A 17,090-nucleotide genomic window follows, 5' to 3' on the forward strand; every position below is an offset into this window, starting at 1 on the left:
AGGCCCAGCACCATCCTGTGAAGAATGCAAATGCACTACCTGTATGAGTTCCTATATGCAGGAAGGCAGGAAGCACAGGAGGTTTTTAAACAGTGTTCAGCTGCACACTCGATGCTGTGAGAGTCTTTACTGCCAGTCAGTCACAGAGGCTTTGCTATCCCACAACTGAGTATCTGCCTCCCTTGGCACAAGGTCGATTTCTATTTGGTCCTCCAAGAGATCACCACTATGAGTCCCATACAGGGGGTATAGAAGAAATCCCTGCAGATGTAATATGTTAACGTAGGACCTGTGATTTCTCAGCAAGTCTTTTTCTGCTGGAGTGTCTGTCCTGTTATTAAAAGGCTTGCATCTGCCATGATCTTCTCTTCTACATTCTATCCTCCTCAGTTCTGGAAGGTTCATGATGTTCCAGCAAACAGCACTTCAGGCTATCCCTCAGTTTGCAGCCCATTGTAGGCAAGCCAGATGTGTGATGTCTGTGCATCTGTCTGTGCAGATGTGTGATGTCTGTACATCTGTCTGTGCAGATGTATTTTGCCTCGAGTTTTGGTGCCAGAATCACTGGACCTCACACAGGTATCTGTCTGATGCCAGAGGGGAGGATTAAGTTTTCCCAACAAAAGCACTAGCTTTTTCACTGAGTAGTTATCAGTATCCCTGTGATTACAGGTGTGAGATTTAGCTACCCATCCATATATGCTGAGAGTTATCAATGTATGTTACTGTGACTATTGCTATTGTGCACAATGCTATCATGACTTGATACATGTTTTCATGTGCCTTGTTGTTTAGGTGTTTTCATTCATCTTTCATTCATCAGGTGTTTCTGCATCTTCCTTTTGTCCAGTTTTACCATATAAAGTTTAGCACACTGTGGGCAGAATATGAAGTAGCTCAACAAATTGACAAATCCTCTGCTGCCCCATTAGATACCACAAACCTGCAGGGAATAACAAACATGGGTAATTAGAAGTCCACAGGGAGCTCAGTGGTGCAGCACTATAAGAAGCTAGCCCCACTTCTTTCGGTGTGTCATCCTTCTATACCCGATGAAGCACAGAACAGCAAACTACAACAGAAAAGAATGAACTGTGTATAAATAGAAAGAAGTGCAATATTTAACTCAGTTCACATCTGGGAAAATTGCTACCTGTCTGAAAGCTCCAGGGTCTCAGCAGTGTCTGTTTTAAAAGCTTGTTTCTGAAATGACTTAATATAATAATGTAGTTCAATTCATCTGAGCAACTTAAAATTCTAAGGACATATTAGACAAATTGAATGAATTATTCTAACCACCTAGCCAGCTCCGCTGGCTGATAATAAGTGAAACCTATTTAGGTAATGATAAAAATTTCTACCTTCAAATGCCCTTTGGCCTTTGTGAAATAATTGCACAAAACATATGGATTGAGACACCATCCTGCAAAGAACTCATGAAACCTGGAATTGCTGTCCTCCTCACAAACTAATTACACATTGCTATCCATTTTACATGATAAATAAATACAGCTAAACACCCATAGCTGTTTAGTACACAACCACAGCTGTAATACAATACAGACCTTCATATGCAAAGACTTCAGGCATTATAACTGAAAGTGCATTTAAGGTATGCTTGCCAAAAACCTTATTAGACCTAGTAATGGTAAGTGGACATATGAAGCCTCATCATTCTCCTAGATGGAGGCATAATATCTTTATCTCCAATCCCTTTTAAGCAATACATTAATGTTATTTACTGCCTATCTCTTATGAGAAAACAAACTGCTCTTTCACTCATTCACATCTTTTCTCTCAAAATTTGATAAACAATGTGCTAAAAAAAAGTTTAATCTTTTATCAGAATCAGCTGCAAATAACTATCAGAAAATTTGACATTGTTGACTTTCCCAAACAAAAGAGATGTAATTGAGAAAATTGTTTCAAGTAAATGCTGCTCTGTATCATCTGCATTTATTAATTCAAGATCTATTTGTAAGAATAATGGCTTCATTCAGACTTCTCCAAAACTGGAAAATTGTTCCTATGAATCATATGTGTACACTGAATTCAACTGTGACAGTTAATTTTTACCTTTTTTCTAAGCAGATATGTAGGGAGTGCTATGTCTTAGGTGTAACAGTAACCTCTGGCTTTTCAACTGCCCTTGAATCAATTTTTCAGAAAACAGCACTTGTATTTTAATGAGAATACTCTCTGAGGTGCATGGATATCAATTTGGCTGGTCAGTACATTCAGACTCATTTTGTTGCTTTGAAAAAGATATGCAGGTGAGAAATCTGATCAATTGGACATGACCATGGCTGAACTTCAACAGTTCCATCAGTGCTCCATCTTCCAAGAATCTGCAGTTTTGACACAGCTGAAATGTCTAGTTTTTGAAAAGTAATATCTCTAGGGAATTTGCAGGAAGACTCGGTAAGGGTGCAATGCATGTCCCATCAAGATGCACCCATTCATAATTCAGCTATTCCACAGGAAAGCTCCAAGGAGTTGTGCTTAACAGAACAAAAGCAGCTAAAGTGATGGCAGCAGAAAGGACAAAGAGACCAAATAAGACTTTTTTTCACTGCCATTACTTGAAAATTAATATAAACTTAGCAACAAAAATTTTATCGCCCACCCACAGGGAGATGCTACTCTGAGACATGGAGGATGGTGCTACATCTCTCTGTTCATCTGCAAAAACAAGCAAGAAGAAAGGGTCACAGAGCCACAATGCTACCCACAGACTCCTCTGCAGTCTCATCTTTGCCTGGCGCGCTGCGGCTGCAGTACTGTTACTTCCTCTATCTTAAAACATCATTAGGTTAAAAATACATGCTTTATTCATCAAACAAGGCTCCTGACTCTCCAATATATAGCAAAAAAGAATTAAACAAAACAACACACTTGGATCAGCAGAAAAGGCATTGCAGCTCCTTTCCTAGTTCATGTTGCTGTGGCTTTTCACTAACCAAGGATATGAAGGTAGTACCTATTGCTACAGAGTCAAATGCAACATTTTTTCAGATTTACGTGGCTATGTGATCATTTAACTGGTCTAAGGAAAAGAACTTCTTAGCTTTTTTGTTCTGGGAGTATTGAGGTAGAACAGGGAAACTAAATTCTGATTTTTCAGTGCCAGATTAAAAAACCTTGACATAAAGCTGAACAGCTGATGATGCTGAAAATGTACTACCGGTGAATGAAGAGCCTTACAATAAAAATTTTCAGTCCTGGCTGTTAGGGATAAACAACCAGAATTATTCTTCATCCATACACATGCTGCATGTATGTTTTCGTAGGAATATGCCTTGAATATGTAACTGTGAAGAAAAGAGCCAAATTAGATTCAGAAACGTATTTTCAATTTCCTTACAAGTACTTTTTATAAAAAGGCATATACATAAAGCTTCAATATTTGAAAGCAAAATAAATTTATCTCAGGTGATTTCCTATGACATGCACATCTTTTATTCTTAAATTTAATCCAAACTTGAAGTAGAAAATTAAATACAGTTTCTTATGTGATCTCTCTTCTTGGCATAACCAAGAAGTTCATGGGAATGAGCTGTAAAACACACATGCTTCAAACTCCAGTCATCTATGCACTGCTAGGATGCTAGGTGGCCCAAATTCCTTCCTTGTGTGATGTGTGGGATATGGCTGTTTCTTCTGAAGCGGATTATCCAGATTTCTCTGATGTGGGCAGCACACCTTCAGCACTGCAGCTTTGTGCAACTCCCTCATCAGGTGTCTTCACTAAGAGAACCACAGGTCTCGCAGAGAACTGAAGGCAGATACAGTGAGCGAGGCCAGACCTGCAGTCTAATCCAGTGAGTTAGCATCCATCAGCTATCACAACAAACAATCACATTCCACCTCCATAGGGCTCAAATTTCTGCACTGTCCACACTTACATATCTCACGCTTTATACTTACCAAAAAAGAGGAGCCCATTGTGGCAGCCAACAGAGCAGATTTTGGGGGTTTGGGCCCCAGTGACAGGGAAGTCCGAGCTTCATGGAATAAAAGTGAGATCAGGAAGCACATCGTAACCAGCAAAATCACGCTGTATTTGGGAATAAATTATTACTTGGTCTTGAAACAGTTGTTACTTTTCAGCAGCACCCATCCACTTTATTTTATGTTTATCTTTGTGCAACTGAAATACAGCTTTTTGGCTTACTCCATACAAAGCCTTTGCTGCACATATCTGTTCTCATACTAATCCTTCAGTAAAGGGAATGTTTTTGAGATGGGAAGTCTAATAAGAAAAATATTGTGAAACTAGAAGACATACAAAAAAAGTGCTATAACTGATACAAATTATGGCCAGTTTTTTTTCAGCTTAGCTTAGCTTCTTTTCATTCAGACTAACACATGCTCCATCATTCTTCAAGCCTATTTATTCAGCTTAAAGTACACAAGGTAAAATTTTCCCTCCAACTACCCTTCCACATCAGCATTATTTTGGCTTATATGGGTAATAAACCAGACTACAGGAGTTTTTGCATGCATTTCTTCATCTACTGGTCGCCTCTTAAATTGATAGACTCAAAAATACTGTTTCATTCCATTTATAAACTAACAAAACACATCAAGAAATACTTTCAGGAGCAACATATCAAGAAGTACTTTCAGGAGCCTTAGGCACTAAAAATACTGGAATGTACATTTTTAAATTATTTTTATGGGCAACTGGGAACAGTTCCCAGTTTCCACATATTGAAAAGATAGCATGCGCTCATACAAGTCTGGAAAGATTGCTATGGAAGTGATTTTTATTACTGTTATTAGCAGAATCCGGTTCTTGAGTTGAAAGGCCTGCACCACAAACCATCAACAAGTAGTTTGTACCTCCTGATTCACTAAGTGACACAGTTCAGCTATGCTAATCATTTCCTTGCAGACATAACCACTGGTTTTTTTTCCCTTGGGCTTACTAGTCTTGCAGTGATCTTCCCAGGCGTCAAAAATCTCCCCTGTACTTCTAAAGCTGAGACTACTGGTTGCACCACACCCAGCAACTTTTGTTTTATTGCTCTCTGAATTTTTTTCCTGTGACCACTGCTGCACTTCTTTTTACATCCTTAAAGCCAGTATTTCATTTAAAATAGACCAAAGCATGTGAAATTTTTCTGCCTCAAAATCTGACATAAACTCCCATGTACACATAGCAGAAGAGATTCATTTGGCTCTCTCAAAAACTGCTCCAAGGATGAACAACCTAATACATTGTAAAAAAAAAAAATACAAGCCAAAGATTAAAAAACCCCAAATTCTATTTATGTAATTTGAAAAGTGTCAATTTATATAAATCTTAGTTGATACCTACATCAGAGGTTCCTACTCTGGCTGTAACTATAGGCAAGAAAATTAACCAATGCTGTATCTAGTGCTGTATACCAACATTAGTTGGTAGACTACTCCTAACAGAGAAAGTTTTCAATATTTCCATCAACATTCAGCTGTTCTCTTAAAAGCAAACAACAAAGCTCACATAGTAAGTACCTCACTAACTATTCAGCAATTTCTCACAGTTCATTTTTTTAAAACAGTCATTTGGGATTGCAGCTTTTTCACTTGTTACAATAAAAATTTACAGCAGTGAGAGTAATTTATTACATAATTAGAAAAATCTACAACAGATCTGAAAAATATTAGTAAACAATTTCCCAATTTTAAATCAATGTAAATGAAATTCAGTGAAGAGAAAAAACTTTTAATTTTTTTATTTAAAAATAAATTTCATAAAAATACAGAACAAAAAAATTCTCAGTAGGAATGAAAAAAATAAACCATCATTTTACTCAATTTTTTAAAATCTCACAGAAACATTACATGAATGAAATTAACAAAGATAAATTAAAAAAAAATACATTGCTTATCAGCTGAACATACTCATGCATTTTCAGATTTGATTAAAAGAACACCAGAGTAAGCTTTCCTGTTCTGACATTATTCAGTCATTCACCTCGTACATTACCATTCAGGCATAACCAGTGTTAGACCTCATAATTTAACTCCAGTAGGAACTTCCTCCAGCATTATTTGAAAACAGTCAAGATCAAACTAAGAACAAGTGAATAAAACTCAATCACATGTCCATGTTTCAGCTACAAAATTCAGAATGCTAGTTTACAACAATTAGTACAATTTTTCTGCCTGTTAAAGAGACAGAGTGATAATTTTCTGTCTGCAGACTACTGTGATATGCAGGTGTGAGTCCTGGGAATGTGCACAGGAATTAGAAGTTAAATTTCCTATTTTCTAACTTGAAAATCTCTGTAAATGTAATTTATTCTTACAGTTATACAGTTGACACTTAGATGGCCATTGTTGCTACAAGAGGTTTTAACCACTCTGCCATAGCCTGGCCAAGACACAAGATGCCGCTGGATAATTTCAGTAGAACTGAAAGCCTAGGCCTTATGCAGTCCACAGATACAAGTATTTCAATGCCTCCTAAGAGCAAATACTCAGTCACCAGGAAAGCAGTACAAAAATCTTTTGAGAAATGTTTTCTGAAGTATCCAGTCATGTAATATGTTACCTAAGTATAGACGGTGTATTTAGAAGTATCTGTTCCTCCCAAAAGCAGTTCCTAGCAGCATTCAGCATCACACTGTTATTTTTGAGATCCTAATACTTCAACTTATTTAGAATTCGATTCAACTTCTTGGTGGGAAAAAATCACCTCCCTCAGCCTCTTGGCTGCACTTCTTATGATGCAACTCAGGGAACAGGTGGTTTGCTGTGCTGAAAGCACACATTACCAGGTCTTGTTGAGTTTCTCATCAACCAAACATGAACAATGAAATATCCTGGATTCTGAATGCAAACAACAATGTAATCTGTCACGATCTGCTGGTTTGGGAGGAGGTAATTTTCTTCAGGGAGCTAATGCAGGGCTGTGTTTTGGATTTGTGCTGGGAAGAGTGTTGATAGCACAGGAATGCTTTCCTTACAGCTGAGCCAGAAGGAAGCACAGTGACAGGACCTTTTTTGCTCCTTACAACATCTCAACAAGGAGGCTGAGGGTGCACAAAGAGTTGGGAGGGGACACAGGTGGGACAGCTGACCCCAACTGACTCCAGGGATATTCCACAGCATATGGTGTCACATTCAGCAAATAGAGCTAGGGAAAGTAGGAACACATGAATGTTTGGAGTGATGGTGTTTGTCTTCCCCAGTCATTGTCACATGTGGGGCAGCCCTGCTTTCCTACAGCTGCCTGAACACCTGCCTCACCATGGGAAGCAGTAAATTCTTTATTTTGCTTTGCTTGCTTGTATGGCTTTTCATTTACCTATCAAACCCATAGATTGTCTTTGTCTTGACCCAAGAGTTTCACATTTTTACTCTTCCAATTCTCCCCCTCCTCCTGCCGGTGGGAAATGACTGAGTGGCTCTGTGGTGCTTAATTGCTGGCTGGTGTTAAACCAGGATACATGACATTCCACTTGGTGTTTTATTAACCATGTACTTATAAACCAATTAATCAAAATAATTCTCAGGAATATCTGAAGGACAGCTGAGAACATATTTTTAAAGTTAAGTATATAAATAAAGACAGATGCATATTCTTAAAACTCCATGTATATGAAAATTCAAGACTCATAAACTCCTCAAGACTGAACATTTTCATGTACCTGAACTACTACACCAGCTGTGTGATGGAATCTCTCCTTCAAAGCAACAGATCAGAGGACAGATTCACAGATATTATTCAATACATTATCTTTTATTTTAGACATCAGCATTTTTCAAATGAAATCTCAGACCTCTCATTTTGAGAAGATAGCAAGTTAACATTTTTTGATCCTACCAGACGTTATCTCACACTGTAAATAAATCAGCTACTTTCAAATTTGTTCAGGGAGGAGTTTATTCGTTCTTCAAGTTCTCTTTGCGCCTTTCAGGAAATCAAATATTGCCAAATCAGAAAGCAATAGTCACTTTTCTTAATAAAGTACATGTTGTTCTGATATGATATTAGAACGAAATTTAGGAACACTGTCTATAAGATTTTTTTAAATGCATAAAAATGACAAACATTAACCAACCTTAAAAGTGCAGTTTCTACTAAAAGAAAGAATCCTAAGGAAGACTTTCTTTCCCTAAGAAGGAAAAGAAGGCAATGGTTCAAAAGATTCAAGAATTTCAATTTTAAACTGCAGGATTTTAAATTGGTTGATAAAAGTCTGACTTTTCCTGACAGAACAACTCATTCTGAGAATTAGTTTCAGAAACATTACTTGGAGAAACTAATAACATGATAGGGTCCTTCAGCTAGAGAAAAAATTTTTACTTTTACCATTTTAGATGCCACTCACTCAAAGAATAAAGTTTAGTACCTCCTAAAATGTCAAGACTCTCCAAATTCTCCCCTTTTTCCCCCAAACACTTAAAAAACGGACAACAATGAACTAGCAGTCTTAATCATGTTGCAAATTGATGCCTATAAATTATGGTATTATCAATTATGATTATCAGTTATGATGAGTAGGAGACTGAGAAAAAGTAGATTTTAAAGGAAATCAAACAACATGGAAACATTTGAGAACATGAATTTGTGAAATTAGCACTTTTGTTTGAAAATCAGGCAAGATTTTCACAGACATCGCTTGCTGGAAACTGTAACTGATACTCCAGCCTGAAACAGTAATACCGGGAAGCAGAACACACAATTATATGCCCCATGATAAATATACCAAAAATAGTTAAATTCTTGGTTCTCTTTCTGAATAAGATTCAGAACTATACAATCTGCTCTGATAACTGATTAGCACTAAAAACTTCAAACTATGCTTTGCTCATGAAATATTTAAATATTGGCATGGAAAATGAAATATTACTTCCCTGTATATATTCCAGAGACTAAAATAGTTGAGGGAAGGAAAAGAAAATAATATAGCCATTACTTTATTATGTATATCCAGATTCCTTTCAATTTCAAGCACTGCTTCAGTTTTTCATCCATTTCCTCAAGCTTCTTTTTTGTTTAAATATTGCTGCCAATATGCCAACACCACTTGAAAGAATGTCTAACCTAACTACAACTGGCATGAGAAAAAAAAGAAAAGGAAAATAGCTGAACATTAGGCTTAAAATTTAAATTAACAAAACATTGCATCTATTCTTAATAGGACAGGAAAAGTAAAGTTGGATCAAATGTTAGACATTTACAAAAGTTTAAAGTTCAAGTGATTTTTAAGATGCCCTTTTTGGAACTTTCAAAATCTGTTTTGGATCATCAAAATCTGTTAATTCTATAAAGGGACACCTAATATTGGCAGTAACTGTATTAAGACTTTAAGAGAGTTAATCTAAAATTTTTTTGCGAACACCAGTCATGAAAAATCTTACCCTTCTTTTTTGAAGTAACTGTTCACAAATAAACTATTACTTTCCGCACAATCTACATGTATAGAATCCTGACTTTGTGTCCTGCTGCATGGCTGTTAATTAAGGGGGATCCTAGTCCTGTTAGACTATTCAAAAAACACAGTAAGCAGCATAACTGGAAACACTAAGCTGTGAATTTCTCCTAGAAATCCACAGTAGTTTTCACAATCATCAGAAGTTAATATTTGTATAGCTACAGAGGGCTAAAGTAAGTACATAACTTTTTCAGATACAGGAAGACTGAGCTGGTACTTTGGAAATAATTATCATTTTACCAGATTAGAAAGACACTTTCTTTGGTTAGCTACTTCCATACTTAAAAGGAACAACAAACTATCAACATTAACACAGTGACCTATTAAAAGTGTTTCTATACTTCACCTTACACTTTAATAGTGTTAATAGCAAATCTCTATTTATGTATAAATATTTAAAATTAATTTTATTTTAAATATAAAAACACTTAGGCCAATTCCAGATAATCAAGACTAAAGAAAAGTAAATATAAAATTTTTATTTTCATTGACAATATACTCTTCTTTATGACACATTATGCCAACTAACTACATCTGTATTTTCTAAAAGTAATCATTCTAATATTTGCATCATGCAACTTCTTTGTTGATTATTGCTGATTCAAATCCTCGGGATTTAGGGAAAACATGCTTTGTATCTGCATAGTTTACCCTGAAATATTTAATCCCTCTCACTGACATAAAGACATGAACACTTTTCACTAACATCATACCTAGGCCAGAAGGTAACTGCAAGCTCTTCTCTATGTAAAAACACACATTTATGTGCCTCTACAAAACCTCTCAGAGAAAGGTTTAGGAAGTACTCTGCTTCAGTTTTCAATATTACCTTTTATAGTGCAGTGCTGCAGGATTACTTTCGCATATCATAAATAACCGGCAGAATCACGGAATTTTAAACATAAGCAGCAGGAAAAAAAGACATTATTATTATCCAGACAGACCTACTGATACAAATCCTAAAAAAAAATCCCAAGGCAGAATAAGACACTTAGTGAGAAATCTAACCATCAATGTAAACTTCAGTGCTTTCTACACAAAAACAAAAAAAACACAGAACGATAAAGGAAAGAAAAAAAAAAAAGGAAGAAAAAAAAAGAGCCAGTATTAAACTGGATGGAGACTACATTCCAGTTGTTTGCTTTTGGTATTAACCTTGAAGACAAAAGGAATCTCTTTGGAAAGCTAATTTGAAAGTAAATAAGCCTGAAGCTGATTGTTTACCTTGCCTTAATTTCAGAATAAAATCAAGGCCATAACTAAAATAATGCCCGGGGCACACTGTGATGCCTACGACTGGATTTTAATTGACTTGAAGACTGTCATAGTCCTATTATCATAAAACCTGTAATGCACTTCCAGCATGGAGGACCCATCTGTGCCCACCATCCATCTGTTTAGACATGATTGGCAAAGTAGTAGGGAACTCGCAGTGGTTGCCGCTGCCTGAAAGGAATAAACCACAGGATCTTCCAGTGAGTGCCAAAAACTTCTGAGAAGGTCTGCTGCCATGGCTTCTGGGGCCTCGATCTACAGAAGACAGCATTATTAGTGAAAGACAGCATGCCCACGGTGCGCTTCAGTCAGCTACAACAATGTCAGTTGGCCGGGAATCCAATACTGGACTCTAATGATTTGTGTCCAAGCATCAGAAATACAACTTCTATTTCATTACGACATGCAGCTGAGAATTAACTTTGGAGAACAGAAACTATCTGAGTCATCAATCAAACAAAGGCACCTTTTGAAGCACAGGAGACCTCAGTATTAATGAAATGTATGTCAAAACACTGCAGAAAGTATCTTTTGATCTGTATTTTTGAAAAGAAACTATATTCCACTGTCTCTGAGTAGGGAAAGAAAGGGAACAGCCGCAACTATTTTGTGTACAACCACTATTAAAAGATTAGTGAGGTGCTGCTACAGATAGGAAGTACAGAGCGCAGTACCATGAAAATCATCTTAATAAACAGCTACTCCTTTAGCATTTCAGCAATGTAGGAATTTTACAGAACTCACATGTCTTCACAACAGTTAGACATTTTTTCTATACTTGTAGTGTCCTGTTAAAGAGAAGAAAAAAAAAACCACAATGAAAAAGTATTTATTTAGATTCCAAACCTTTAAAATGTCATTATGAAAGCAAATAACCATAGCAGGGAATTAATTATTAACGTACACTGTTTTGACCTCAGTTCAGTAGGTTGCATATTACACATATGCCATATTAGTTTTAAATAAATGTGAGATTACACATATAAATTTTAACTCTGTCTGTTAAATTATTTTTACAGACATGATATGAAACTATACTGTGTAGTTTGACTACTATACTAAAGAATGCCAACAAAAACTTACAGCATTATTACAGCAAAAATTAATTCAGATATTACAATTAATGCACAGGACATTTAGAAGCAATGTGTATAAGGTCCACTCTTGCCATACTTTCCACAAGCACTTATTCCAGACTTAGACTATCCCACTGAGATAATCACAAAGCTAGCAAAATGCAGTCATTTACAGATGTAGTATTTTGAAAAGCAGGAGCTAGTCAGAAGTTTTAAAACCATTAGCTTCATGAGGATTATAATGCAAACAGCACAACGGAAAATATACCATGAATTTCTACAGTTCCTATAATTAAATACAAATATAAAAATTGTTCTCTTAAAATATAAAAGCTAATAACGTGCAGATTGAAGGCAATCCTGCAGATACAAGCAACTTACATTCATACTTTAATTATAAAATGTTAAGCAAAGTAACAGATCAGTTTTAGCTTACATTGCCCCCAAATAAAACTTAAAATTACCAATAGTGCTTTTTTCTCACTTTTCACTACAGATGTCACAAAACAGCTTCCTTTGTGAGTACCATGTAGGGGGTTTCAATATACATATATAGTTCATTACATCCTGAAATCACTTGTGAAGTTCAAAACACAATCAACTGAAATATTCTTCATTATTTCAACTCCTTTTCACTGGAAGTTTGGTATTTCCCTTTACTTTTCCCTGATTCAGGCATGCACATAATGCATCTGTCAAATTACAGTAGAATCTGAGTAAAACCAAGAGCTAATCTCAATCATCCCAACCACATACAGACGGACTGCGGATTAATCAGGCTGCAACTTCATTGTCATCTGGAAACACTACCTAGCACTAAAAACCACACTGTGCTCCTTGATGGTTCCTGCATGCAATTCAGCACAGGCACTGCTGGGACTCCACCCCTATCTTTCAGACAGTTTTGAGGGGGAAGGGCACAATGTGAGTGGGAAATAACGTACAGGAAGCTGATTTCCTGCTCCACCAGACATGGGTGGCCCCAACTCCCCTGCCAATTTTTTCTATTCTGCTTCCCAGCTCTGAAGCATTTTGGAACAGGATCCCTTACCACACACTAAACAGCAAAAAAATCTTAATTCTGTCCACAACCCAGCTGAATTCCCGATGCACTACAGCAAAGGAGAAAAGTCCGTTTTTTCTCACGTCAATCCACCAGGATGCACAAGTTCTTGCCCAGACATTTGTGTACAGAAAGCATGCCCAGTCAGGATTACATAAACCGTGCTTGTCCCATTGTTAGGTGGGTTTTAACATCCACTCAGCAAAGAGGGAGGCAAAGACTGGAGGCAGCAAACTGTAAACACCGCTTGTTTTGATTCCCACAGATAAACTGCTCCTCCTCTCACATTACAGTACTGTCTTCCCTCTCCTGCCACAAGTGTGGCATTACACAACTCATTCCCCTTGTAAGGGCAGGACCCGACTTCACAGCCAAGGAAAACTTTGCTTCCTTGGACTGGCTTTTTATTCAGCTTTTGTCAGAGAAAACACCATCTTTGCCTACCACAAACATTCAGACGTGGCTTTTTGAATAAAAAGGACTAAGTGAACACGAGATTACTTCCATGGCATTTCAGCAAAATGGTAATACCATGTTCATGAGATGCTATATCTCCTTTTGTAACTGCAAAAATATCTCAGTTCTAGGAATTATTCTCTGGTCACCTCAAAGCTGTTTATCAAACAGTACAAAATAATATTAGCATATTTGAAAGCAATAATGGCAAATGGTCTTTCATAAAACAATAACATATGCTACTCCAGACTCTAAATGGACATGTTGCTATGGAATATTTATCCTATCATTTCAAAAGAGGGGCGTTTAAACCAGCTTTGGGTAAAGAAGTAACATCAAATACATGGCTTTCTAATGTGTTTCTGCACATTTTTTATTCATTAATACACTTGTACTGCTCTCTAAAATACAGGTTTTGAGATTTTTTGGGGGAAAATCACAGATTGGAAACTGGAGATTTCATTTCATTTTAAGTGTTGTCATGGCATGTTATTAAGACCTGAAAGGTTCTCAGAGTCTGCTGCCCTCCAAACTGTAACCTGCTAAATTAACTAAGTTAAAGTAGCAAACCAGGAATGAACTTACTTCCTTTCCTCCCTTCCCTTTCCTCTCTTCCCTTTGTTCCCTTCCCCCCCTTCCTTCATTGCCTACCTCCTTCCTTCCTCCCTCCCCTGACCTTAAAATGCCAACATATACTTCAGATTACTTTTGCTTTACAGTAAAGAAATTGGGGCTGAGCAGAGTCCTTTGCTTCTTGGGTACTTTTTCAACATTAAAAAATTTTTAGAGCCACATTTTAAAAGCTGCAAACTAGCAAAGAAACATTGCTCTGAAGTTTACCTGCTTAACAAGTACTAGTGACTGAACTTAAGAAACAAAATACCTTCCCTGCAACCTCATACCTTCCCTCCCCCAACTCTGCTGCCAAACAGGCTCATTTGAAATGTACTTTCATTTGAGAGTGAACCAATTTACCTTTTCACATGAAAGTGAAACTTCACAGCACCCCAGGAAAGTCAGTAGCCCCTCTGGAGACAGGAGATGAAGGAAAAGGAGAGCACCACAGTTGAGTTTTGACTTGCTATTTAAGGCTTCCTTCTCAGACATGAATTTTTTTTCTTTTGGAGACAAAGGACCAGAATAACCACTATTCTTCTGAACGAAAAGGTGGTCTGCTCATTAACACATCTCATAAATGTCTTCCAATCAGAGTATCATCTCTCTTATGCATTTGATGTACACCAAGGTTTTGCTACAACATCAGAATTACTGTGTTCAGCCTAAGAGGCTTTGGCTGTCTGCATCTACTATCAGCTTGGATTACTATTAATACAAATAGAACTGTGCTAAGATTTTTTTTCTAGACTCAAAGCTAATGCTAATGTTAAAACCCTTTTTGAGCGCTGGCACTCATCCAGAAGTTTAAAATAACTTGATATGAGCAAACAACTCTATGGAGCAAACATATCTATGGAGTCCTAGTAATCTCTAAAAATATCTTGCAATTTGCAATTGAATATAAGATGAAATTGACAAACACAACTGATTAATTTGACAGGAGGGATCATCTAGATTCCCAAAGTCATCATCCAGATTGGAAATAAAAATTGCTCCTGCACCTGGTTATTCAGAGATACATATCCAATGATAAGCATCTTAAAGCAACTACAGGAGAAAAATCACACCTTAGCAAGACAGGAAGAAGAAATAAGAGGAAATAAACACAGGAATAGGAAAAGGGCAAAGTGTTCAGATTCTGCTGAGGGGAGAAAAAATATGGGGTTTTTTCACTCTGAGGATATACCACAAATCCATAAAGCAGTTTGCTCTAAATTAAGTAAGTTACTGCCACAGCTAAGACTGCTATAAGAGGAAGGAGAAGAATGGAGAGAAAGAGACATATGTAAAAGCACTGATAGAGTTCTGCAAACCAGCCTCAGATTCACTCACAAATAAATGCATCCAAATTAGCTCCAAAAAGAACTACACCTTTCACAGCTACGCTTCTATTTAGCATAACCAGCTGCCAAAAAAAAAACAAAAATAGAAAGATCACATGCACTGGTTAACCAACTGCCCTACAGGATGGGTTTTATCATGAACTAATTCATCATGAAAAAAGCACATGCAAAGGATATTTTTCTCTTACTGATCCATGTTTTCAGATATTTTTCGCTTACTGATTCATGTTTCCAAAGTATAAACTGTAATTTGTAACTTACAGGACTAACTCCAAAGCATGCAACTACAATCCTGGGTTCAGTTTTTCTTTTGTGTTTGCTTTAAGTGACATGCAATCATTACAAATTCTATTAAATACTTGCAATAGTAGAATGTAAGCATTATGCCATGCATTTAGTACTTTCAAATGTTCACTGTAGGTGAATCTGCAGAAAAGTATGATGAAGCAGAAAAAGAGAAAAAACTTGCAAGCCTTCCTGGATTGGCAGCCTTTGCTTTTATCCAAAAGTTCAACACAACACATCCTTTATATAAAGGGTTTTTTTGATCTTCTGTCTAACATCCTTCCACGGTGTGCATGCAAGTAACAGATGAGCAACTCAAGAATATAAAATACTAAACAAAGAAGGACTATATCATATTTGAGAAATTTTCTTTTCTTTTGGCATTAAATACATATTGGGTTTACTTCTAGCCACTTCTCAGCATTCTTTCCTTAATCTAGACTTTTCATATAAGATAGTTAATTTTATCAATTACAATTATGTTCAGTCTGAAAACTAATAGTTCTATTTAAAGGTTAAACCCCTATATCAAACTCATGTACTAAATGAAAAATAAAGCTACACTCTGTTACTTCAAGGGAATAGTTCTGGTCTCCTCTATGTTCTGATTAATTTAGTTAAATAGATTTCCAATTTTTTTATTGGCTATTAGATACTGACTCAATGAAAAGAAACCTTCTAAAATGGAGGCACCACAAGATCTCTTAACTTCAGGCTATTTGAAATCCACACCATGTTTGGTGCAGATAGCTGCATAACAAGAGACAGGACAAAACACATTATATTTATTGATCCTTACAAATATCATACAACAAAAATATAAGAGAAAAACAATTAAGAAATAGCTGTTGATCTTCTTCACACAGAAGTCATTTTAATAGTCTGAATATATAAATTTGACAAGCAACATGTGAACAAAATGCACCCAGCCCCTGGAACACTCAAATATTACTTTTATAGTTACTTATCTTCAAGTGATTAAAGGTACTGCCTTTACTATTAGGAAAACACATTAGTTAAAGGACTTCCTCTTTGAGTGATGATCCAGGGATAATTCTGACATGATATGTGATGATATTTTATACTCCTTGCACAATATAAAATCTGATTACATTTTCTAACTTGCACTTTTTCCTTAAAATATTGTAAATTATTAATTTCAATTAAAATATTCATATTTACTTAAGATCATGCAGTGACCTAAATAAAAGTGATGATCTTTTACTACCTAGAATGTCTTACACTTCTATTCATTCCTACATTTTGAGTAGCTCATAAGAGAGGTTTTTTTAAAAATAAACTAGTATTTTATTTTTATGGCAAATATGTATTTAAAGATGTCAGAATACATTTATTAAAAATGCTAAACAAAGTGCAAACCTACTTGAGAGAAAGATGAAGATACAAAAGAATTTAGAGTTAACAAACTCATATCCAAAGACCAGGACATTACTAATTCCTGACAAATTAATTTATAGAACATCATGCAGTCTTCTAATAGGAGATCTAGCTATAGGTGGATTAAAGGTAAAGACAGGAAAAG

At 36.2% G+C, this 17,090-nt stretch overlaps 1 protein-coding gene across 1 annotated transcript in view; it reads right to left on the bottom strand.

Annotated features, from left to right (window-relative positions):
• Positions 1 to 5,711: 5,711 nt before the first annotated feature.
• The window catches only part of ZDHHC21 (zDHHC palmitoyltransferase 21), a 38,283-nt gene continuing 26,904 nt past the window's right edge, over positions 5,712 to 17,090 (bottom strand). The window contains exons 7-8 of the mRNA XM_084224836.1: positions 11,451 to 11,494; positions 5,712 to 10,961 (exon numbers count right to left, since the gene is read on the bottom strand). Coding sequence (XP_084080962.1) covers positions 10,829 to 10,961; positions 11,451 to 11,494 — 177 coding nt within the window. The 3' untranslated portion in view covers positions 5,712 to 10,828. The remainder of the gene's footprint in view (positions 10,962 to 11,450; positions 11,495 to 17,090) is intronic.

The sequence above is a fragment of the Fringilla coelebs genome, assembly GCF_963513975.1.
Source record: "Fringilla coelebs genome assembly, chromosome: Z".
Classification (NCBI taxonomy): domain Eukaryota; kingdom Metazoa; phylum Chordata; class Aves; order Passeriformes; family Fringillidae; genus Fringilla; species Fringilla coelebs.